This window comes from Cervus canadensis, chromosome 13, assembly GCF_019320065.1.
Source record: "Cervus canadensis isolate Bull #8, Minnesota chromosome 13, ASM1932006v1, whole genome shotgun sequence".
NCBI classification, from domain to species: domain Eukaryota; kingdom Metazoa; phylum Chordata; class Mammalia; order Artiodactyla; family Cervidae; genus Cervus; species Cervus canadensis.
This window is the reverse complement of record NC_057398.1, coordinates 59,311,924-59,336,694: the sequence shown is the minus strand read 5'-3', so window position 1 is coordinate 59,336,694 and position 24,771 is coordinate 59,311,924. Positions and strand designations below refer to the sequence as shown.

The window sequence follows — 24,771 nt, the reverse complement described above, 5'->3', positions numbered from 1 at the left end:
TCCTCGGGGGATCTTTCGAACCCAGGTCTCCCGCATTGTAGGCAGATTCTTTACCATCCAAGCCAACAGGGAAACCCAAACATACTGGAGTGGGTAGCCTATCCCTTCTCCAGGGGATCTTCCCAACCCAGGAGTCAAACTGTGTCTCCTGCATTGCAGGCACATTCTTTATCAGCTGAGCTACCAAGAAAGCCCTCTCATTGCTACAGCTACAGAAAAGTGTAAGATAAAATGAAGTTTGAATCTGCAACTCTTTTTTTTTAACCTATCTCTGCCTTTTGAGCTTCTAATTGCTCTTAATTCCCTTAGGCAACCTGTCATAAAAATGATATCACTTGCCCTCTGGTTGTTCCACCATGCTACCTACAACCCACTTCTTTTAGGTGGTTTTCGAGTGAGATGAGAAAAAAAGAAAGAAAGAAAATTTAGTTCTTTCCTTTAGAAACTGGAGGAGAAAAGTAAGTTCACTGAACAATTCATACCACAAGTCTCAGACTCACTTCCTAATCAGCTGAAGGGCTATCATCAATGATTTATTTTTCCTTTCTTTTGTTTACAGGCAAAGCTATTGTGACCCTTAACCTAAGAGAAGGATGTGATAGCACTGTCCAGGAACTCTTAAGACAGCAAGTTGCTTCCAGGGCAGGTCATCATTCTGCTTCCTGTAAAGCATTTCCTTTCCTTCGGTGTACAGTGTTAATAGGTACTCTTTTGATCTACCTACTCTCAACTGACTTGCAATGTTAATAAAAAATTTCCATTTACTCTGTAACATACCAAGATGGGGACTACCCAGGTGGCACTGTGGTAAAGAATCTACCTGTCGATGCAGGAGACATGGGAGATGCAAGAGACACAGATTTTATCCCTGGGTCAGCAAGATCCCCTGGAGTAGTAAATAGCAACCCACTCTGATAATTTTGCCTGGGAAATCCCATGAACAGAGGAGCCAGCGGGCTATAGTCCATAGGGTTGAAAAAAGATGAACACTAACGAACATACACACACACACATACCCTATGATGGATAGTCTAGCCCAAAGGCCAAGTTTTGCGGCCACCAGTCGACTTAGTTGTATCTTCCCAACCTAACAACTCCTCCAAGCATGAGAAATTTAATAAAGAGTGTCTGTATTAAATTGCTAAGTTTTGAGGTGGCTTGAGTATGCAGTAATACATAACTGAAAGAAAAGCTCAATCTTTTAAAAGAGGTCTTCCCTAGTAGCTCAGTGGTAAAGCATCTGCCTACCAATACAGGAGACATGGGTTCAATCCCTGATCTGGGAAGATCCCACATGCCACAGAGCAACTAATCCCATGGACTGTACTAATGAGTCTGTGCTCTAGAGCCTGGGAGCCACAACTATGAGCCCACATGCCCCAGCTACAGAAGCTCATGTGACTTAGAGCCCATGCTCCCACAACAAGAGAGGCCACCACAATGAGAAGCCTGAACACCGCAATGTAGAGAGTAGCCCCTGCTCACTGCAACTAGAGAAAAGCCCATGCGACAATAAAGACAGCACAACTAATAAAATAGCTAAAGAAATAAGATCTACATCTTTAAAAAATTAAATAAAATCTAAAAGAAAATTAATTCAGCAGTGTGATCTGTGAGAAATCAGTGGGCAACGGAATTCTTTGGGTGATAATATTGGGCAAAAATTATGTATTACATTTTAAAGAGCAAGATTTTACTTGGTTATTCAAAACTGTATTGTCTGAACAATTACTGTTATTTCCTATTTAGTGAAAAATGAAATAAACTTTCAATTCCAAGATTTCACTTTTTAAAAAAGATATAGTTAAGGCAAATTTGGAAAAGGTTAAAAAAAATCACCAAAAACATTCAGATTCTTCTCTCTTGGCTAGCATTAATGAAGTTACAAAAGCATTTATTTATGAATAAAAATGTACATATAATAGAAATGAAAAAATAATCCAAAAATTATGTATAATAAGTGGCTCACCATGAATACTGAAGAGAAATCCATCAAGAAAAAATGTGCTACTTTTCTGCCTGTTGAAATCCCAAGATAACCAATGAGAGTTTGATGTAAAAATCATTTGAAAATTATGATCTAGAGGTCATAGAGGGAGATATTTAAGGTATTTCAAAAGGAAAACCACTTTTCATCCTTCCTGTCTCGCCCTCTCTCCAGGGCACTGTCCAGCCTTCAGAGGTAAAAGGTTATGCACACCCAAATCCAAAGTATTTGTTGGGGGTGGTTCCTCCGTGCCACCAAACCAAGCTCTGGACACTAGCTGAGCATCCTGCAATTAACTAATTCTGACACTATTGACCTGGAGAGGGCCTCAGATTCCGCAAGACTGCTCATTTCCAACTCCCCTCCCTGCCACCTCTGATGCCATTCACAAGTCTAGGTTGTCACCTGTGCTTCTGACCTAACGGAAGTTTCCAATGGCTTGGTACAAACTGGAGGTTCCAATGATCCCCTTCAAGTCACGATGCCAGTGGCAAGTCAAGGTTGTTACCTGTACTTCAGACTGCTGCTGCTGCTAAGTCACTTCAGTCATGTCCGAAGCTGTGCAACCCGATAGACGGCAGCCCACCAGGCTCTGCTGTCCCTGGGATTCTCCCGGCAAGAACACTGGAGTGGGTTGCCATTTCCTTCCCCAATGCATGAAAGTGAAAAGTGAAAGTGAAGTCTCTCAGTCGTGTCCAACTCTTTGTGACCCCATGGACTGCAGCCTACCAGGCTCCTCTGCCCATGGGATTCTCCAGGCAAGAGTACTGGAGAGGGTTGCCATTGCCTTCTCCAGTACTTCAGACTGACTGGCTGTAAATTAGCAGTTCCAGGTGATACCAAGCAAAGCCCCATGGGCTACTGGGCACAAAGCCTTTCTGTATCCTCCATTTCTTCTATTATAGGAAACAGCCATCATTCAGCCTCCATGACCTTCCCTGAGTTTCAATGGGCATATTCAAGCAGTTGTTAATCAGGGAAGGGAGGGAATGTGAAACCAGGGAGAGACAAATAGTCAAGAGCAGTCTTGGGGCAAGGTCCTAGGTCTCCCTCAAGGGACATACACAATAATATCATTGAGCTATTTTGCAGATACTGAAACCCACTCACAGTGAAAGAAGTTAATGTTTAGTGATGGTATACTGCCCACAAGCATGCAGACCCCAGACCAGTTAGGCCTGAAGGTTGATGATGCTGACTCCTACTTACTTCACCACCAACCTATCACAAAAATGTTCACAAGCTGATCACGCCCTCTTTGAACAATTACTCTAAAACTTCTCACCATCTTTTCTGGGGTGGGAGAAGAGGGGGACATACTCTTTTTTTTGAGGCATTGTGACCCTCTCTGCCTGTCAAAGCGATAAAATTGAGCTTTTCTACTTCACCCAAAACTCTGTCTCTGAGATTGATTCAGTACTGGTGTTCGGGAAGATGAGCTTTTGGCATCACCACCATCCCCTTTACAGCTCCTGTTAATTTGCTACAGTGGCTCACAGAAACTCTGGAAACCCATTTACTCACCAGATTACTGGTTTCTTACAAAGGATACAACTTGGAACAGCCAGATGGAAGAGATACGTGGGGCAAGGTATGTAAGGAGTGGCTAGGGCATCTATGACGTGCTAACTCACCGCTTTCCACAATATCCATGTGTTCACCTACCTGGAACTCTATCCTTTTGGGTTTTTATGGAGGCTTCATTACAGAGACTTGAATGATGAAATCATTGGCCATTTGGAACGGAACTCAATCTCAAGTCCCTCTCCCCTCCTAGGAGGTCAGGGGTGGGAGGTATCAGTTTCAACCTTCTGATCACCTGTTTGGCTCCTTCAGTAACCTGTCCCCCTCCACCCCCATCCTTGGGTACTTTCCAAAAGTCATCTCATTAACATAATAAAAGATACCTTTTATAGCTCTGCTTAGGAAATTCCAAAGGTTTCTGGAGCTCCTGCCAGAAACAGGGACCAAGATCATGTGTACAGTTCTTATTTTAAATCACAATATTGCAAGAGGCCAAAAAAGAATCTCAGTAGGAAGATAAAGAAAATAGTAAGTACCAAATATTCATGAAGACAGACACTGGGCTAAGCATGAGACATAAACTGTGTTGCTCAGTCCTCTGGCTTCCCTGATAGCTCAGTTGATAAAGAAAAAAGAAAAGAAAGAAAGTGAAGTTGCTCAGTCATGTCCAACTCTTTGCAACCCCATGGACTATAGCCTACCAGGCTCTTCCATCCATGGAATTTTCCAGGCAATAGTACTAGAGTGGGTTGCCATTTCCTTCTCCAGGGGATCTTCCCAACCCAGGGATGGAACCCAGGTCTCCCACATTGCAGGCAGATGCTTTACTGTCTCAGCCACCAGGGCAGTTAATAAAGAATCTGCCTGCAATGCAGGAGGCCCAGGTTAGTTTTCTGGGTCGGGAAGATCCGCTGGAGAAGAGATAGGCTACTCACTCCAATACTCTTGGACTTCCCTTGTGGCTCAGCTGGTAAAGAATCTGCCTGCAATATGGAAGACCTGGGTTCGATGCCTACATTCGGAAGATTCTCTGGAGAAGGGAAAGGCTACCCAGTCAAATGGTTATCATCATTCTGCCAGTTTAACAGATGAACAAACTGAAGTTCAGAGAGGTCCGAGGATTCCCTTCTAGTCATTCAGCCTATGATTAAAAAAAAGGGAATCAAACTGAAGTTCGTAAGATTCCAAAGTCGATGCTTTTACAATGTGCTTAAGTGTTAATTCCAAGTAGATTTCAATCCTTTTCTCTCAAGGATGTTTTAGATTAGGGGGAGGTCAAGATGAGGAGGGAGAAAGCAAAATAAACTCTAAAAAACCACTCACAACCAATTTGCATTTTTTTAGCATTTGCTTTTCTAATATCACATCTTTGAGAAAGGAATACATTCCTCCAGCCTAGTATTTTTATGAAGTTTGTAGATTATAATTTTCATCAATTTTAATGACAGATTATTTACTATCAGAGAAAACTGGATTAAGTTCACAAACTAGGTTGCTCCAAGTTCCTTTCACTGTTACAATAAAGCAGTTCAGAAAAAGATAAATAGAATAAAATTGTTTCTTTTGGAAAAAATATAAAACTCTCATAAAAAAATCTGTTTCCAGCTCGTCAGTATGGAATTTGTCACTAATCATTTTAAACTATGCCCTTTTATGCTTCTTCTGTCTCTTTTAGCTTTCTGAGTAGTTCTTTGATGTAACAAAGACACTTTCAGACAAGATTTCAGTTCATCTGGAAAAAAAGGTTTAAGTCTGGAGGCAAAATGCAGTGTATTTAAAATTTATATACTCTATAATGCCTTTGTTCTGAACTTGAAGATCCTGCAAAACTTCTAAGCTTCTTTGCCTTCCTCTAAGCTCATTTGTTCTTCCTTGGCTTATTATCATGCAACTGTGATTTTAACTGGTGGTTCCATCGTTTAACTACATGCAGAGTCATGGCTGACCCTTCCTGATCAATTGCCAATCCATACAGGTTTGACTGATAAAAGAGCCAATTAGATTTAAGCAAATTAAGGGACATCACCAATGTCAACCACTTATTTAACTGAATGCTGAATTCCATGCATACAAAACACTAATGCACTGAGCCCCATTAAGAGTTGAAATCCTAACCCCATTAGTAACTCCAGACCTTGAAGGGGTAAAGGTCAGAAGAAAGTTTCATATTTATGGATTAACATTTGGAGTCCATTTTTATTTTTTTTAATTCTTTTCCTAGAACTCTTGAACCTACACTATAATGCTATTCAAGAGCTCAGATTAAAGATATTCCTCATTTCTAAGAGTATCTTAGTGATAAATATGAGCATTATGTTATTACAAACAGTTTAAAAATATAGTAATTGTAGAAATATGAAAGTCTGAGTACACACAAGTAGGTAAGGGTATGCTACATAGTTGAAGAAAAAGGCAAAACATGAAACTCTTCAGTTGACCAAGTAATATTTGAAGTGAATTTTTAAATAAAAAATGTATGCTATTTGGGATTTGCCACTGTCGATCTATGTGCTGAGTTATTAGTCTCATGATCTCATTTGTGTTAATTTCCATCTTCAAAATAACTTGCGTTTATCATGTTGTTTAGTCGTATTTTTATTTTCTGTGGTCAAGTTAAGAGTTTTTTTTTTTAAATAAGACTAATTTTATTAAACAGCACAATTAAAGAAATAAGGAAGACCTGATAGGACTAACAAGGGTTTGAAGTTAGATACTGTTGGGCATTTTCCCCCAGATCTGTTGAGGTATAATCGGCAGATATAAAACTGCACATTAATCATATTTCTTATCAGACAAAATAGAAAGATGTTTCATAACCAATACCAAAGAGATGATGTACCAGGGTAAATTCTTTATGCTATGGCCCTTACCGCTTCCAAATTCCTATGTAAACCAGTGTCTGTTACTCTCTGTTTACCTAAGTAAACAATAGGGAAGGAACAAGAGTCACGAGTTAGTACAATCTGAGACTATTTCTTACTTCTAATACTCCCGCTCTCCTTACAATTTGGGCCCCCAATTACATCTGCATGGCCACAGCATCTCTGCACTGGACAAGCATACATGGAGGAGGTCACCGTTTCCACAGCTGGCTACAATAAAAGATTGTGCAGGTAGAAGAGGAGGTCTGAGCAGGCCTGAGCAATGATACTTAAAACTGGTAATTAAGCTATCTTGACTGATTTATTTATTTATTCATTCACCCACCAATTATTCACTATGTACCTACCATGTGTTAGGTTCGGTCTAGGCATTAAAGATAAAAATGTGAGTAAGAAACAGTCCCTGCTGTGTAGGCTCTTATAACCAGCGATTGTGACAGATGAGACAAGCAATTTCAGTGTTATGTGACTGAACTCGAAGATACAGAAGGGCCCTATCTCAGCCTTGCTTGGTAAAAGATGACTTCTTGATGGACTGACTTCCAGGTTGAAACCCTAAAAATGAGTAGGACTTAGCCAGATCAAGGAGGTAAAGGAGGTTTTCTGAGCCGCATTTGATAAAGAAAAAAAAAATTAGTATTTCTGCTTTGCCCAAACTTTCTATTCTTGTTTTTCAACTACACTGGGAAGAAAACAGCTAAGGGTGCCATGTCCACAGATCTTACATAATTCAGCACTGAAAGATAGTGGGAATTCAACATCACCATAAAAGAGACTAATGTTAAAATCAAGGGAATGGCAATAATGAAAATAACCAAATATAATGGAAAAGTAAATAGCATATAGAAGCTTCTCTGCCTATAAGTTGGTTCGTTTCTGTATGTCGGTTCATTTATTATTCAATTCGGTATGAAACACAGTTCACTGGACAAAGGCATGGAAGATTTCTTTAATAACTCTCAGTACTAATTTAATTCTACTTAAACACACATATTCTAGTGAATGCCACATGCTTTTCAGCATGATTTTTATGTGTAAATCAGGATAATATGTTTTCAGATCATTAAGTAAAAGGAAGCATGAACTAAAACCTATTTAATCAATGAGGTATCACCTTTAAACTGCCACAAGGTCATAAAAAAGATAATTTCAAAGCTATAAGTTTCCTAATTGTAATCAACAACAATCTAATGATAAAAAGAAGTATGTGCTAATGGCTGTAATAAACTTGAGGAAATCACTGTCTGTCTTTGAAGACACTTTGCTTCCTCTTTTGGTGAAGGGCCACCTCCCCAATTCTGGATTTCTGAGGACGTGAAGTGAATGATTGTATGCTGGCTTCCAGAGCATTATGATAATGACATGGATATACATCCACTGAGTGGAAATGAAGATAAGATTCAGCAGTTGACTTCATCCAACTGTACCACCATAAAGCAATATTTAGTTTCCTTGTGTTTGCATAATATCAACTCTTCTACTAACCCACTTCACACAGTGTATATATTGAGTTAACAATGGCAGCTTGCTATGTTTAACTGAATCCATATATATTATAAGTTATTAGGTTATACATTCCTAAACATGTGAACAATGAATTAAATTTACCCCTGGGCTTCCCAGGAGGCACTAGTGGTAAAGAACCCACCTCCCAATACAGAGACAAAAGAGATGCGAGTTTAATCCCTGGGATGGGAAGATCCCCTGGAGAAGGGCATGGCAACCCACTCCAGTATTCTTGCCTGGAGAAGCCCATGGACAGAGAAACCCAGTGGCCCACACACCAAAGGGTCTCAAAGACTTGGGCACAAATGAAGCGACTTAGCACACACGCACTTTTATGAATGCAATGTAAATTTCTGTAAATTACAAACTACTTAAATCAGTGTAAAAGCCAGAAAATGAATATGCACCTCAAATATTTCACATATTCTGTTAAGATATTACTATACCACTGAAAAATTTCAAGCACTAATTGCTCTTTAATACCTAAATATGAATAAAAGGTATTATATACTAGGGTATAGAGTCATCACAATTTTTTAATCCCTTCTAGCACATTGGGTTAGAGTAAAAAATGAAGATAGGAACACCCAAGGTTTGTTTTGTTTTGATCTCAATTCTTAAACAGGCACCCACCTAAATTCAATTCTCTCTTCATAAAATTATCTGTTCATAAAATATGCAACTGAGTAGATCTGCCCCAAAAGTCTCTTTCAAGAATTCTTTTCTTAAACAATGTGGCTTCTGCCATTTAGAGTTTCAAGTGTTTTGGTAAATATCTACTCATTAATTCTTATAATGTCATAAAAGGCACATAATAGTGAATAATTTTATGACATAGAAGGTAATGAATTTTTCCTTGGCAGAAGAATTCCATACAAACTGTAGATTAACTCTTACTTTCCCTTGATGAGACCTTTGCTGCTCTTAACACTCTACGACTGCAGAGGGATCTATCCAGCCTTGCAGATCACTCTTAAGGAGATAAGGACATCATCCTTTAGTACAGGACACACTGGTTCCTAAAGCTGGGCTATGAGCAGACACTGGGTATCCTGGGGTCCTTTTCCTTTGGTATTTAAAAAATACACGTTTCTAAACACTCAACCAAGAATTACGCTCATTTCTGAAGTGTACTTTCTGTTCAAGAACTGTACATAAAAATCTAAGGCAGAGTTTTATTCTTAGTAATTAGTTCCTATAGACAGTTAAAACAAGTGTAGAGTTGAATCTAGATCATAATAGTTCTGAATAAGTTAAGTCAATCTTTATCAGAGAAATAATTAAAAATGGCCAGACTGGGTCACATTTCACCTGTGAAAATGATACTGAACTCTAATCATTAGGACATGGAATTTAAGGATGCTTTTCCAGTGGTGCAAATAGAGTTTTCCTATTCTATAACCCTTACTCTGCTTTTTTTCTCTTTTGGTCAAATGAGAAGTTTATATATACATCTAAACTTGTTTCCCCAAAAAACAGGAATGAAAAACCACTTGTATGAGAAAAGCAAAGTACAAATTTAAAATATATATTTTGAATCTAAATGAAGTCTCAGACAAAAAAGAATTTCCCTATATTCTCACTATGCATAATGCAAGAGGCACATGTGTGTGTACATACACATACATAGAGACACATGTGTGTGTGCATACACACAGTGCTAGATGAAAATGATCTCAATAAAATAATACTAATATAAGGGTCCCAATAAAACAAAGCAAGAACAAAAACCACCAGAAACACAACTGCAACTCTAAGTTCTGAAAAAATTAATTCTAACAATAAACAGGCATTCAATGGAGACAGTTCTAGAGCATCTGTATACATTCAGATACCAAGGTTGTTCACAGACTTACCCCCTGGAGGCATTGAAATCATTACAGGATCACTCATCAAGCTGCCTTGGCTATTGGAAACATTCACGTGTACTGTATAGTTCGTAAAAGGAACCAATCCATTGATGAGCACCCAAAGGTGGGTCTCTTCACCACTGTGCATGATTTGTGTGCCATTCAGAAGAGTGTAGTTATCACCTGCTGATTATAAAAAGAAAAGTATTTAAATTAGTGTATAATTAAGGATTATTTCCTTCTATTATTTGAGTATTTTCTTGGGTTCTAAGAATAGTGCGCTAAGTAGAGCTATCTGTATCAGTACCTCAAGAGGCATTTAAAGTGCTGCATCAACATACATAAATTTATTATTTTCTGAACAAAGTGTTACCTGAATTAATATGTTTATTAATTTCTAATTTATTCAGTGCAGAGGTTGGAATAACTCGACTGATATTTTTAAGACAGTATGAAGCCTAATCACAAATATCATGGATATAAGTATAAATACTGTACAGATATATAAATTGATCCGTTAATGGATTATTTACAATTGTTTGAGTTTTTTTTTTAAAGTTCTTGAATTTTCTTTAATGTACAGACTGGGAGAAAATCACACTCTGTTTCCCTAAATGGAACGGTTCTGGATATAAATAGAACACTCAGATATGTGTTATATGTTTCATTTATTACCAGTACCAATTGGTTTATTTTCTGCTCATTTTGCTTGTAAGGTTAGCTGACTACTTTCTATCTAACACCTCTTCAAAACAAAACTGGTGACAATATTCTGAAAAGTAACTAGGGATGGGAAGTAATATGTGTCCACTTTGATCAGAATATCTTTTTTTTTTAACCTCTATGGGAAAATGCAGAGGCTGCCTGTCTGTATATAAGAATCACCGTGAAAGTACATCACTGGGTCCCACCACTACCCTCCTTCCAAAATTTCAGAGAACCCAAATCTCCAGATTAGAATACAGGAAAATACTTTTGTCTGATAACAGGGTTTTATCTCCATCTTCTATGCAACTGGGTTACATTCAAGGTTAAGAAGAGTTAGAAATTAGACTTAAAAAATAAGGCTACAATTGAACAGCATATTATAACATTTATTTCACTTGCTATGTTAGATGCTTTCATGAAAAGTTTCCATAAGGAAATTTTTAAAAATATCACCTAATTTAGTAAACTTTAGTTATATTTACTCTTAAAAGATTGAAAAAAGAATAGTTAGAAATAGTAATATTTACTTTAAATAGCCATCCTCCTTTGCCAGAACACTTTTTTTACTGTATATACCTTTAATTTTTCCCATATACATTCCACAAATATAAGCAAACAAATAAAAAAGCACTGATGTCAGCTTCTAGGAGAAAGCATATTTGCAAGCTCTCTGGATACTGATATAATCTTTACTGTTTAAATGTTTTAAAAAGTAAAGATGGTGACATATGAAAAGTGATCTTGCATTGTACAGCAGACAAAAGTTAACAGTTGTAATATTTACAAAAATATTATATTTTTACATAGTTTAGTATAGTGCAAGAGAAGGAAATGGCAGCCATTCCAGTATTCTTGCCTCGAGAATCCCATGGACAGAGGAGTCTGGTGGGCTACAGTCCTTGGGGTCGCAAAGAGTCAGACATAACTGAGTGACTTCACTCACTCTCAGTACAGTGCAATGGAAAGTACATAAATTTGGTGATTAGAGAGTTTCTGCATTTGAACTTGTCCTTTTCATTCTTGAGTAGTGTGCTCTTTGTAAGTAACTTACTTAATTTTATTTATTTTTTTACCACCACACTGGGTAGCTGTGGGATCTTAGTTTCATAACTAAGGACTGAACCCGAGTCCACAATAGCAAAAGCACTGAATCTTAATATCTGGACTGCCAGGGAATTACCTGTAAGTTACTTAATATTTCTGAACCTCATTTTTCTTCTGTGAACTGGGAATAATAACGCTCCTTTGTTTGCCATATTATTACACCCTTAAATGAGATGTTCAGCAGCAGCAGCTAGAAATGTTACTGCTTCTGTTGCAATAATTTCTATTCATTTTTAGTAAAACAAGATAGAGACATTGTCACAGTTTAAGAATGGTTTTAAGTTCCCAAAATGGAAACAGACAACACATCTATGTACGTGAAGAAGTTATGAAACCTACAAAGTAGCCGTTGGTAATCTCCTAATGCATTACAGCAGAAAGGATACAACATCTGTTGCTATATCCATGCAACAGGTACATTTCTGAAAACTATTTAGAACTATCAAGTGATTAAGAATTACTGACTCTGCATTTTACTTTCTCAAGTACCTACCTACTACATTCTCCCCACCTCCACCCAATAATGTATTATTATTCAAAAATCTAAGGTTTTTCAATTAATAAAACAATGCTAATCTCATTCACTTCCACTGTACCATTGTTTCATCAGGTTGCATTTCAAACTCTAATAAGATCAAATAATGAAAAAAGGAACTCATATCTAGTTATGAGCCTTATGAAATATGGGTAAGGCAGATCAAGACTTTAAACATATGCCAAATTTTAAAAAGATACTTATAATAACTTTAGGATGGAGAACTTAGCTGAAAATTTTATTGCTGTGAAGTCCACAGGTAGGTTAAGTGTTTTCCATGAACAGAAGAAATCTCTAGTTCATGCAAGAATTTATTACCTGAACTTGAAATTGGCATATCCAAAGGAGTGGTTTGTTCCAAAGAAAATAAATGGTACTTATGGGCTAAAACATGGGACTAATAATTTCTATTCCTTTTTGGTAAAACAAGATAAAGACATAGTCCCAGTTTAAGGATGATTTTAAGTTCCCAAGATGGGAATGGACAACACAGCTAGATAGGTGAAGAAGTTATGAAACTTACAAAGGAGCTGTTGATAAGCTCCTAATGCACTGAAAATACATTCCCAAATTATGCTACACTAGCTTTCATAGAAGTTTTACAACTGGTCAACTTGATTATTGAGCTCCAACCGCATGCAGGGAGTAGACCTGAGTAGGTGCTGCTAACAGTTTGCCTCGAATGAGTAAGACGCAGTTCTTGCACTCAAGAAACTTGTTTTAGACTAATATGAATCCCTTCCAATCATGATCTAAGAAAAATTCCATTATTCACATCTGAAGATCTTCTCAAGTTCCCATAATGTCCTGTTCCTTAAAAACATATTCAGTTATAGCTGAAACAATTGCTGCTATTGTCACATGCCCAGATCTAAAATTTCAAAAAGGTCAGCTTATCCTAGGAAACCCAGGAAAATGCTCTATTTCCTTGAGAGTAGTATAAGATGTCAAACTGCAAGACAACAATGAAAATTATAAAAATAAGTCAAGAGAATACAGTTTTATACATTTCAAGCCTGGTGTAATTGTAAGCTCAATGAGTTAACGTCTATGATGATAATACTGGTGAGGGTTTTTTTTCCCCCTTGTATTTTGTTTGTTTGTCTTTGAAGCAAATTTCTAGCTGTAAAATGAAAAATATTGCCAGCTTTGAAAATGGCATGGCAGGGGGAAATATATTAAGTACCACTTTATTCTAAGTTTCCCGGATAACATTAATACATGGTAATTATACAATTAGTTGTAACATTAAGTCCTAGTTATAGAACAATGATTACTCAGTAATTATAAGAAGTATATAATTACTCAATAATTATGAGAAGTATGCAATTACATAACCATTTCGTTCAGCTCAAAAAAGAACTTGTACATCTCCAGGAATCACGCAGCTGAGTGAATTGAATGTTCTTTCACTTCCACTAGCATAAAGCTCAATTCAGAGACCTGGAGCAAACGACAGGATTTCAACCCTCAATGAAGCTCAAAAATCTCCAGATTCAAAACCAATACAGGACCCAGAGATTTCAGCTCTTCTCCACCTTATTCTCCCTGCTCTCTCTTTCTTTCAGTAACCTTTGCCAATTTGGGTTCCTAGCTTTTAAGGAAAAAATCTTAAAAATGTAGGTCCTCTGATCCTTTTAAAGGGGTTGTGCTTTACCACCACTTTTCACTGCATGAACTTTGTTTTCAGTGGGCTGGAAAATGCAGCCCCATTGGTTCAGCCTCAAGAATCAAGCTAGAAAATGCTACAGTGATAAGCATTTCCTATCACAGGTGATCACTCGTGTCTGCTTGGCCTCAGCGCGGACCTGATTTGTGAGTATAAATGGATGGTGCTGGCCAGGTTAAGATTCTATATTCTGGAACCACAACTCCCATGACTCCTCCTCCAGGCACTGTGAGCTTGGAGTCCCCCTCATCCACCTTCTTTAGCTCTGGCCTGTGCCATTCAGCTTTAATCGGTTGTTCAGTCACAAAGTCATGTCTGACTGTTACCCCATGGACTGCAGCTTTAACTGGGGATTGCACTAAACTCTTTGCACCATGAGACTGTCTATACCTGTGTTCCAGAGCTCACCCATGTCAAAATCGCCTGGGAGTACTTCACACACCTGAGTTCTAACCCAGACCTACTAAAGAACACCAGAGCGTATGGGGAATCACATGGTGATTCTTCTTCAGCATGCAGAACTACTTGTTTTAGGATTATTTAACCCATGTTCAAGGTGGTCTTAACGTAATGATCAAAATTCATTTCCTTTGCTTGAAAAAATTATCAGGCCGAATTTGGCATTCTTATAAATCATGCATTTAGATTCTACCTTTGGGCTGCAAAATGTTGATTAGTGAAACAATGCATCTTTAGAAAGTGTAAAGTTAACTTGCAAACAAGACTGTCTTTACAGACTACAAAATCTAGTACAGTTATATGAAAGTTTGAAATATGAATAAAAACAATTTTTAAAATGAATAAAAGTGAAAAGACAGCCTTCAGAATGGGAAAAAATAATAGCAAATGAAGCAACAGACAGAATTAATCTCAAAAATATACAAGCAACTCCTGCAGCTCAATTCCAGAAAAATAAAAGACCCAATCGAAAAGTGGGCCAAAGAACTAAACAGACATTTCTCCAAAGACATACAGATGGCTAACAGACACATGAAAAGATGCTCAACATCACTCATTATCAGAGAAATGCAAATCAAAACGTCAATGAGGTACCATCTCATACCAGTCAGAATGACTGCTATCCAAAAGTCTACAAGCAATAAATGCTGGAGAGGGTGTGGAGAAAAGGGAACCCTCTTACAATGTTGGTGGGAATGCAAACTAGTATAGCCACTATGGAAAACAGTGTGGAGATTCCTTAAAAAACTGGAAATAGAACTGCCATATGACCCAGCAATCCTGCTGCTGGGCATACACACTGAGGAAACCAGAATTGAAAGAGACACATGTACCCCAATATTCATCGCAGCACTGTTTATAATAGCCAGGACATGGAAGCAACCTAGATGCCCATCAGCAGACGAATGGATAAGGAAGCTGTGGTACATATACACCATGGAATATTACTCAGCCATTAAAAAGAATACATTTGAATCAGTTCTAATGAGGTGGATAAAACTGGAGCCTATTATACAGAGTGAAGTAAGCCAGAAAGAAAAACACCAATACAGTATACTAATGCATGTATATGGAATTTAGAAAGATGGTAACGATAACCCTGTATGTGAGACAGCAAGAGAGACACAGATGTATTGAACAGTCTTTTGGACTCTGTGGGAGAGGGCGAGGGTGGGATGATGTGGGAGAATGGCATTGAAACATGTAAATTATCATATGTGAAACAAATCACCAGTCTAGGTTTGATGCATGATACAGGATGCTTAGGGCTGGTGCACTGGGATGACCCAGAGGGATGGGATGGGGAGGGAGGTGGGAGGGGGGTTCAGGATAGGGGACACATGTACACTCATGGCAGATTCAAGTCAATGTATGGCAAAACCAATACAATGTTGTAAAGTAGAATAAATAAATAATTTAAATTTTAAAAAAAAGAAGAAGATCAAGCCAAGAGAAAAAAAATATTTTTTAAAGGAAAAAGAAAAGCTATATCATGCAAATGATAACCATAAGAGAACTGGCTATACTAATATCAGATAAAACAGACTGTTAGACAAAAAACATTATGAGCAATAAAGAGAGACATTTAAAAATGATAACAGGTTATTCCATCAGGAATATATAATTATGGACATACATGCACCTATTTGGGCTTCCCAGGTGGATCTAGTGGTAAAGAACCCAGCGGCCAGTGCAGGAGACAGAAGAGATAAGGGTTCGATCCCTGGGTCAGCAAGATCCCCTAGAGGAGGGCATGGCAACCCACTTCAATATCCTTGACTGGAGAATCCGTGGACAGATGAGCCTGGAGGACTATAATCCATGGGGTTGTGAAGAGTTGGACACAATGTACCTATATATTTCTGGTTTTAATCATTACAAAATATTGCCTGTTTGCTTGATTTTATAATAAATGAAACCATGACGTATGTAAAAGTATGTATATCACACACCTGAGAACAATAACTTAAGAATTTCTGAATTAAGGATCTCTCTTTTTCTTTCTCCACTGAGGATGCAGAGAAAAGGAAGGGTTCTTTGCACACTGGCCCGTATAATGCAATCACAAGGAAAAAAATATATTTGGTATAGATCACACAACATTCTAAAATAAAACCCTAGATGTTATTTCAGACTATTTTACATTCTCAAGGATTTCCCAAAGGGTTAATTCTTTCAGTCCTACTTTTCTACTTTACTTTGAAGGAAAAAGTGTTAAATGAAGAAGCAATCAAAATAAATCTCACATGTGCCACAGGTTTCACATGAAAGGAACTTTTCCTTCAGCTTCGAATATGAAGACCAACTAAAGTGTTAACAACCTGGATGCCCATTTCTAAGGCTAAAATCTTACTTTTCATGTTCTTATTTGCCGAATCATAGGATATTTTTCTGTACAATTAGTTTTTAAGCATAAACCAGTGTAAACAGATATTCTCGCATGTATGAGTCACAGATGAGTAACTGATGCCTATTCCGAGAATATCATCTCACGGGGCTCTCTAGATTGAAATAACATAAATGGGTATCCTTTCCCATTCTTGTTATCATCATTGTCACAAGAATTTTAATGCACCATATATTCCATAATTTTTTTCCTCTGTGCTGTACTGCCCTGACCTTTTCAATATTCTGTAATTTGACTGGCTGGCTATTGCAGTTCTCTCCTTTTTACAGCCTTATTAACTTGTGGAAAAGAGGTGAAATGAACAGCCAATCAGAATACATCATATTGCAAAGGTCAGTGTAGTCTTGTAAGTATCATCACACACAGAAGACTGTATGCCAGGCATTAACATCCTGATATCTTATTCATGTGACAAAGATTGTAACAAGAACAGAAAATGGCACAACATGAATCCATTCTCATGACAAAGATCATAATGAGGAATGACAGCGAACAAACCAAACTGATTCTTGTTACCTTGTGAGGATTTTACATGTCAGACCTGGTCCTGTTTAAGTTAGCCTTTTTCTGAATCCAATTACACCTTATGGTAGAAAAGATATTGACCAATTTTCCCACTTCTGGCTGGAAAAAGAAAATGCTATATTTTTTCCTGTATTAGGGTCTCAGTTTTAGTGTTGTTCAGCCTCACCTCACCATCACAGAATTCTGCCAATCCCCAAGTAAAAGACACTGAATGGCATATTGCAAATTAGGGTCATGTGGCCAGTATGCCCTTAAATGGGAGCTAAGAATCCTAGGTTACTCTAGATAGCACATATTAATAGTTAAGTCACTTTTATTTCTTCTTTGTAAAGATATTTCAAATTATTGTACCCAAGATGCAAATGCATGCTCCAAACATCATTATTTTAATAGATCTTACTTTGATATAAATCTGAAAGTATTTAAGTTAATATATAGGTAAAAGGACCTATTCCTGACTTTAAGTTTATGCCAACATACAAAACTTTTATAGATCTTTTCTTACACAGCTTTCTTCTCCACAGAACATTTTGAAAGAGAAAAAAAATAAGTAGCTTGTGAAGCACTTAGGCTCTGAGAAAGACAGTGCTCTGTTAATGCATCATACTTTTACCATTATTGTAATTACTCTAATGTGATGCTTAATTAGTTGTCCTCTAGTAAAAGCTGTACTTCTTTGATTCCTCTTTAAAGTGGTCATTCTGCTATTATAACAATTGTAGTTCAGGGAATAAATACACAGAATATATCATCAATTCACCAAAAGATGCTTCAGAATAATTTGCCCCAAGTCTGTGCTCATACAAGAGCAATACAGCTCTATAGAAAGTGAGGATATTTTTGTCTGGTGCTGTTTTGATTTTTTTTTTAATTTATGGGCAAGAGTAAACTAATGTTACACAATTAATCTTCTAACTATTTTAAATACCATTTTTTAAGTCACTAGCGGTAGCTGCTGTTCTAAAGGCTTAAAAAGAACTAACTGAAGAATATGGATGGATTTGGAGGGCATCATACTAAGTGAAATAAGCCAGAGAGAGAAAGATAAACTCTGTATGATATCACTTATATGTGGAATGTACAAAATACAACAACCTGGTGAGTATACCAAAAAGAAATAGACTCACGGATGTGGAGAAAAAACGAGTAGTCATCAGTGGGGAGAGGGTGGGGCAACATAAGGGTGAGGCAGTAGAAGGTACCGACTACTGGGTATAAGACAGACTCAAGGATGTGGGGATACATAGGGGTGGGATGCATTCAAGGATGTGGGAATACAATACAGAGAATATAGTTAATAATTCATAATAACTGCAAGTGGAAAGTAACCCTTAAGAATTTTATAAAAATAAAAAATTTTAAAAGGGGGTAAGCAAAGAGTAATCAATGAATCCTTGAATGAAACAAAGATGGGTTTACTATTTAAACTGCTTCTGAAAGACTTTTTTAACCTTTTAGTGTTATATGCCTTCCAGAGGTAATTTGCCAGACATGAAACAGCCCTTCCTACAAATCTTAATGAAAAAAAGTAAATGGCTAAAAAAGGCTAAAATATTTTGCTGTAAGAAGCAAATGCAGTGTTAATACTGCCTTGCAATTTATTTTAAAGAAATAATTTTATTGCCTCATTCTAAACATAAGAAAATAAATTACAAAATGGCTTAACAGTGCCTATGTAAAAATTTGGTTTAAAAACCAAGCAAATGTGGCTACAGTCAGAAGCAAGAGAACTATAACGTGATACCTTTAGTCTCAAAATAAGCTTTCAACATGAAAAGGGTCATAAGAAATACATTTGTTTGTAAAGCAAAGAGAGTTTGATATATACATTTTGCCCTCTTGATCAACAACTTAATCGATTTTTCTCCCTGATTTCAAGTTGGTCTGATTTTCCCTTTTAGATCCTGCAGATGGTGACTTTCTAGCCTGGATAATTACAGAAATGAAAAGAACCAGTTTGAGTCCTTTCAAAGACATTTTATTCACTTTAGTTGTTTTCTTATTATTTACCTAGATCAGTTACTGTAGTTCAGCTATAAAATAAGTGTTAAAACACGTAATATCTCTGTCATGGCAAATAGTTAATCACTTACTTAATGCTAAGAATGCATTTTATAGTCACCAATTGTATTTTTTTTAAAGAAAGAATAAAGTTGTTTTTAAAACATTTCATCTTAAGGAAAAGATTGAGAAATGTGAACAACTTATTAACAATGTTATAGGTACCTACTATAAGTCTTTATTTTTTAATCTTTGCTCATTGTTCGGGCTTTCATTGTCAGTATACAAATGAAGATTATTATCTGCTCTTAAAACATGTTCATAACTCACAGATGCCAATAAGAATATTTAGTTCTTTAGGGAGATGATCAGAAAGAAACTGGCTAAAAAGGAGACCTGGTGATCTCCAATCCATAATCAAATATCTAGATTGATTGTGTCACTTGCACTTGTATTGATTTCAATTCGAGTAGCTCACCCAAGGGAATAATAAAAATGTGGAATAAAACTGATTTATGAGAACAAAATAAATCCTTTTGTGAGTGGTAATGAATTGGTACTATTTAACCCTTTCAATCACAGAGTGAAAAAACTATTTATTTTTTAAGAATGCTGAGCTAGCCAAAAGAAGTCATATCAGAAATGCCAATATTGCCAAGTGCCATTACACTACGTTGTAATCCTGGGGAAAAAAGCTGCTCTAAACTTGATGGAAGGCATCACCTGACATACAACATACTTCTAGCTTTCCTGGGCCAAGTTCAATGTGCTATCACACATGATGGACTTGTAGATCTAAAGCATTATGGAATCATTCGATAAATGCTTATTGCACTTATTTACATGATTTATAAGACAGCTGAGAAACAAGAGTGAACTTGGTGGCATAGGTTGCTGTTCAATCACTAAGTCGTGTCCGACTCCTTGTGACCCGATGGACCACAGCACACCAGGCGTCTCTGTCCTTCACTATCTTCTGGAGTTTGTTCAAATTCATGTCCAAGGAGTCAGTGGTATTAACTAGCCATCTCATCTTCTACTGCCCTCTTTACCTCTTGCCTTCAATCTTTTCCAGCATCAGGGTCTTTTCAAATGAGTCAGCTCATTGCATCAGGCCAAAGTACTAGAGCCTCAGCTTCAACATCAGTCCTTCCAATGAATATTTATGATTGATTTCCTTTAGGATTGACTGGTTTGATCTCCTTGCTGTCCAAGAGACTCTCAAGAGTTTTCTCCAGCACCACAATTTGAAAACATCAATTCTTCAGCACTCAGCCTTCTCTCTGGTCCAACTTTCATATCCATACATGACTACTGGAAAAACCACAGCTTTGACTAAAGGGACCTTTGTCAGCAAAGTAATCTCTGCTTTGTAATATTCTGTCTAGATTTGTCATAGGTTTCCTTCCAAGGAACAAATGTCTTTTAATTTTATGGGTGAAGTCACCATCTGCAGTGATTTTGAAGCCCAAGAGAATAAAATCTGTCACTGTTTCCATTTTCCCCCCATCTATTGGCCGTGAAATGATGAGACTGAACGCCATGATGTTAGTTTTCTGAATGTTGTGTTTTAAGCCAGCTTTTTCACTGTCTCTTTTCATCTTCATCAAGAGGCTCTTTAATTGCTCTTCACTTTCTGCCATTAGAGTGGTATCATCTGCATGCATGGGGTTGTTGATAATTCTCCTGACAATCCTGATTCCAGCCTGTGAGTCATCCAGTCCAGCATTTTGCATAATGTATTCTGCATAGAAGTTAAATAAGCAGGGTGACAACATAAAGTCTTGGCATACTTCTTTTCCAACTTGGAACCAATCTGTTGTTCCATGTCCAGTTCTAACCATTGCTTCTTGACCTGCATACAGGTTTCTCAGGAGGCAGGTCAGGTGGTCTGGTACTCCTATCTCTTGAAGAATTTTTCTCAAATTGTTGTGATCCACAGAGTCAAAGTCTTTAGCAGAGTCAATGAATCAGAAGTAGATGTTTCTCTGGAATTCCCTTGCTTTTTCTATGATCCAGCAGATGTTGGCAATTTGATCTCTGGTTCCTGGGCCTGTTCTAAACCTAGCTTGTATATCTGGAAGTTCTCTATTCACATACTGCTGAAGCCTAGCTTGAGGAATTTTGAGCATTACCTTGCTAGCTTGTGAAATGAGCACAATTGTATGGTAGTTTAAACATTCTTTGGCATTGCCTTTCTTTGGGATTTAGGGCTTCCCTGGTAGCTCAGCTGGTAAAGAATCCGCTTGCAAAGCAGGAGACCCTGGTTCAATTCCTGGGTTGAGAAAATCCACTGGAGGGAGAACAGCAACCCTCTCCAGTATTCTTGCCTGGCAACTTCCATGGACTAAAGAGCCTGGCAGGCTACAGTCTGTGGCATCACAAAGGGTCAGACACGAATGAGCACGCATACACACACACACACACACACACACACACACATTCACCTTAAGGAAAATTTAAGGACCTGGGAAAAAGTAAGATGATTTGTATATAACCAAAGCAACTGATTCTATCAACTGAGCCAACTAGCTAACCAGTTGATTTAATGAGAAAAAAACAAAAAGCAAAAAAATCAGCTCATGTTCTTTGAAATCCAGTAGTCAAAACATTTCCAATAGTTTGGCTTCAACTTAATTTTTAACTTTTCCATGTTGCTGACATCTTATACACATGTTCTAAAACTAGGTTGTCCAATTGAATAACCACTATCCACATGGGGCCCCTGAGCACTTGAAATGTGGTTGTAGAACTGAATTTCTAATTTTATTTAATTTTAACTAATTTAAATTAAAAACTAATCATTAATTTTGCTTCTGGAAAAAATTTAAATTATTGAATACCTTTTTAACAGAAAATATTATGAAGTTGAAATACAGATCGAATATTTCTGATAAAAATTATCTGAATTGAAGAGTACTATAAAATATACACACTGGGGGGGAGGAGCCAAGATGGCGGAGGAGTAGGACCGGGAGACCACTTTCTCTCCTACAAATTCATCAAAAGAATAACCGAATGCAGAGCAAACTTCACAAAACAACTTCTGATCGCTAGCTGAGGTCATCGGGCGCCCAGAAAAGCAGACCATTGTCTTCGAAAGGAGGTAGGACAAAATATAAAAGATAAAAAGTGAGACAAAAGAGCTAAGGACGGAGACCCGTCCCGGGAAGGGAGTCTTAGGCGGCCTTGCTTGGGCTAGGGTCCGGGCCTGAGTGCCCTGAGGACAATCGGGGGGAGCTTCTGTGAGGTGCCAACTTGAACTGAGGGAGACCAAAGGAGAGAGAGAAAATTGACCGGCCGGAACACACTGCCGGCCGTTCGCAGAACAAAGGGACGGGGAAAGTCCCGAGAAGAGCTCGCAGGCTGCGGACCGGCCCAGCCCCGCCGGAGGCAGGAGGCAGGGGGGAGGGGAAGGTCGCGGCGAGACACAGGGCGCAGGCACCCGACCGGCGCGGGGCGGGGACTGGGGCTGGGGACGCGGAGGGCGGAAGGCGCGCGCACCCGCCTGGCGCCAGCGTAAACTGAGACTGGGTCCGCGGAAGGGAGTGGGTGCGCCACACCTGGGGATAGCGCGCCCACCAAGCCCCTGGCTGCCTGGACCGCTCTGACGGGGAAGGCACAGAGAGCAGGCGCAGCTTTTCCTTCTGCGCTTTTGTGTAACACCCGAGGGCTGGAACCTCGCGCAGCGCGGGGCGCGCTCCATATAGAACAGCCGGGAGCCTGAGCAGCGCAGACGGAGAAAGCAGCGTCAGCCCCTTCCGGCAGCGCCAGCCCGCCCCCGCAGGGCCAGCCCCTCCCCGCAGCGTCAGCCCCGCCCCACAGCGCCAGCCCCGCCCCGCAGCGTCAGCCCCTCCCAGCAGCGCAACGGAACTAGCTACCTGAATAAGAGTCCGCCTCCGGCCGCCTGTGTCAGGGCGGAAATGAGCCTCTGAAGAGACCGGCAAACAGAAGCCAAATAAACAAAGGGAACCGCTTCAGAAGGGACTGGTGCAACAGATTAAAATCCCTGAAGAAAACACCGACTTCACCGGAAGGGCCCTGTAGATATCGAGAAGTGCAAGCTGGAACGAGGAGCTATCTGAAACTGAGCCGAACCCACACTGACCGCAACAGCTCCAGAGAAATTCCTAGACATATTTTTACTTTTTTTTTATTTTTCTGTTTTTTCTAAGTAAGGAAAAAAAAAAATTTTTTTTCTTTTTATATTTTTCTTTTTTATTTTTTCTCTTTTATTTTCCTTTAAAATTCCCTATTACTCCCCCATTACTCCTTAACTTTCATTTTCATAGATTTTTACGATTTTTTTAATTAGGGGAAAAAAAAAATTTTTTTTTTCTTTTTTTTCTTTTTCTTTTTTTTTCTTCTCCTTTTTCTTCTTTTTTTTTTCTTTCCTTTTTCTCTTCTATTTTCTATTTTTCTTTTTCTCTTATTTCTTTTAAAGTCCTCTAGTACTCCTCTACTACTCTTCATTTTCATCTTCACTACACTATAACCTTACAAAAAAAAAAGAGAAGCCCTATCTTAAAACCGAAGATTATTCCCTCCCAAACTTGACTCTCTGTTTTCTACCTCAGAACACCTCTATTTCCTCTTTTCCCCTTCTCTTCCCCATCCAATTCTGTGAATCCTTGTAGGTGTCTGAGATACGAGAACACTCTGGGAACAGACAGCTGCGTAGATCTGTCTCTCTCCTCTTGAGTCCCCCTTTTTCTCCTCCTACTCATCTCTATCTCCCTCCTCCCTTTTCTCCTGTTCATGTAACTCTGTGAACCTCTCTGGGTGTCCCTAACGGGGGAGAATCTTTTCGCCATTAACCTAGAAGTTTAATTATCAGAGCTGTATAGTTGGAGAAGTCCTGAGACTACAGGAAGGATAAAACTGAAATCCAGAGGCAGGAAACTTAAGCCCAAAACCTGAGAACACCAGAAAACTCCTGACTACATGGAACTTTAAGTGATAAGTGACCGTCCAAAAGCCTCCATACCTACACTGAAACCAACCACCACCCAAGAGCCAATAAGTTTTAGAGCAAGACATACCACGCAAATTCTCCAGCAACACAGGAACATAGCCCTGAATGTCAACATACAGGCTACCCAAGGTCACACCTAACACATAGACCCAACTCAAAACTCATTACTGGGCACTCCATTGCTCTCCAAAGAGAAGAAATCAAGTTCCACGCACCAGTACACTGACGCAAGCTTCCCTAACCAGGAAACCTTGACAAGCCAAACGTCCAACCCCACCCACTGGGTAAATCCTCCACAATAAAAAGGAACCACAGACCTCCAGAATACAGAAAGTCCACTCCAGACACAGCAATCTAAACAAGATGAAAAGGCAAAGAAATACCCAACAGGTAAAGGAACATGAAAAATGCCCACCAAGTCAAACAAAAGAGGAGGAGATAGGGAATCTACCTGAAAAAGAATTTAGAATAATGATAATAAAAATGATCCAAAATCTTGAAAACAAAATGGAGTTACAGATAAATAGCTTGGAAACAAAGATTGAAAAGATACAAGAATTGTTTAATAAAGACCTAGAAGAAATAAAAAAGAGTCAATTAAAAATGAATAATGCAATGAATGAGATCAAAAACACTTTG

General features: G+C 38.4%; 1 protein-coding gene across 1 annotated transcript in view; it reads right to left on the bottom strand.

The window, feature by feature from the left end:
- The window catches only part of USH2A (usherin), an 893,901-nt gene that overhangs the window by 349,529 nt on the left and 519,601 nt on the right, over positions 1-24,771 (bottom strand). Inside the window, exon 38 of the mRNA XM_043484771.1 lies at positions 9,756-9,935. Coding sequence (XP_043340706.1) covers positions 9,756-9,935 — 180 coding nt within the window. The remainder of the gene's footprint in view (positions 1-9,755; positions 9,936-24,771) is intronic.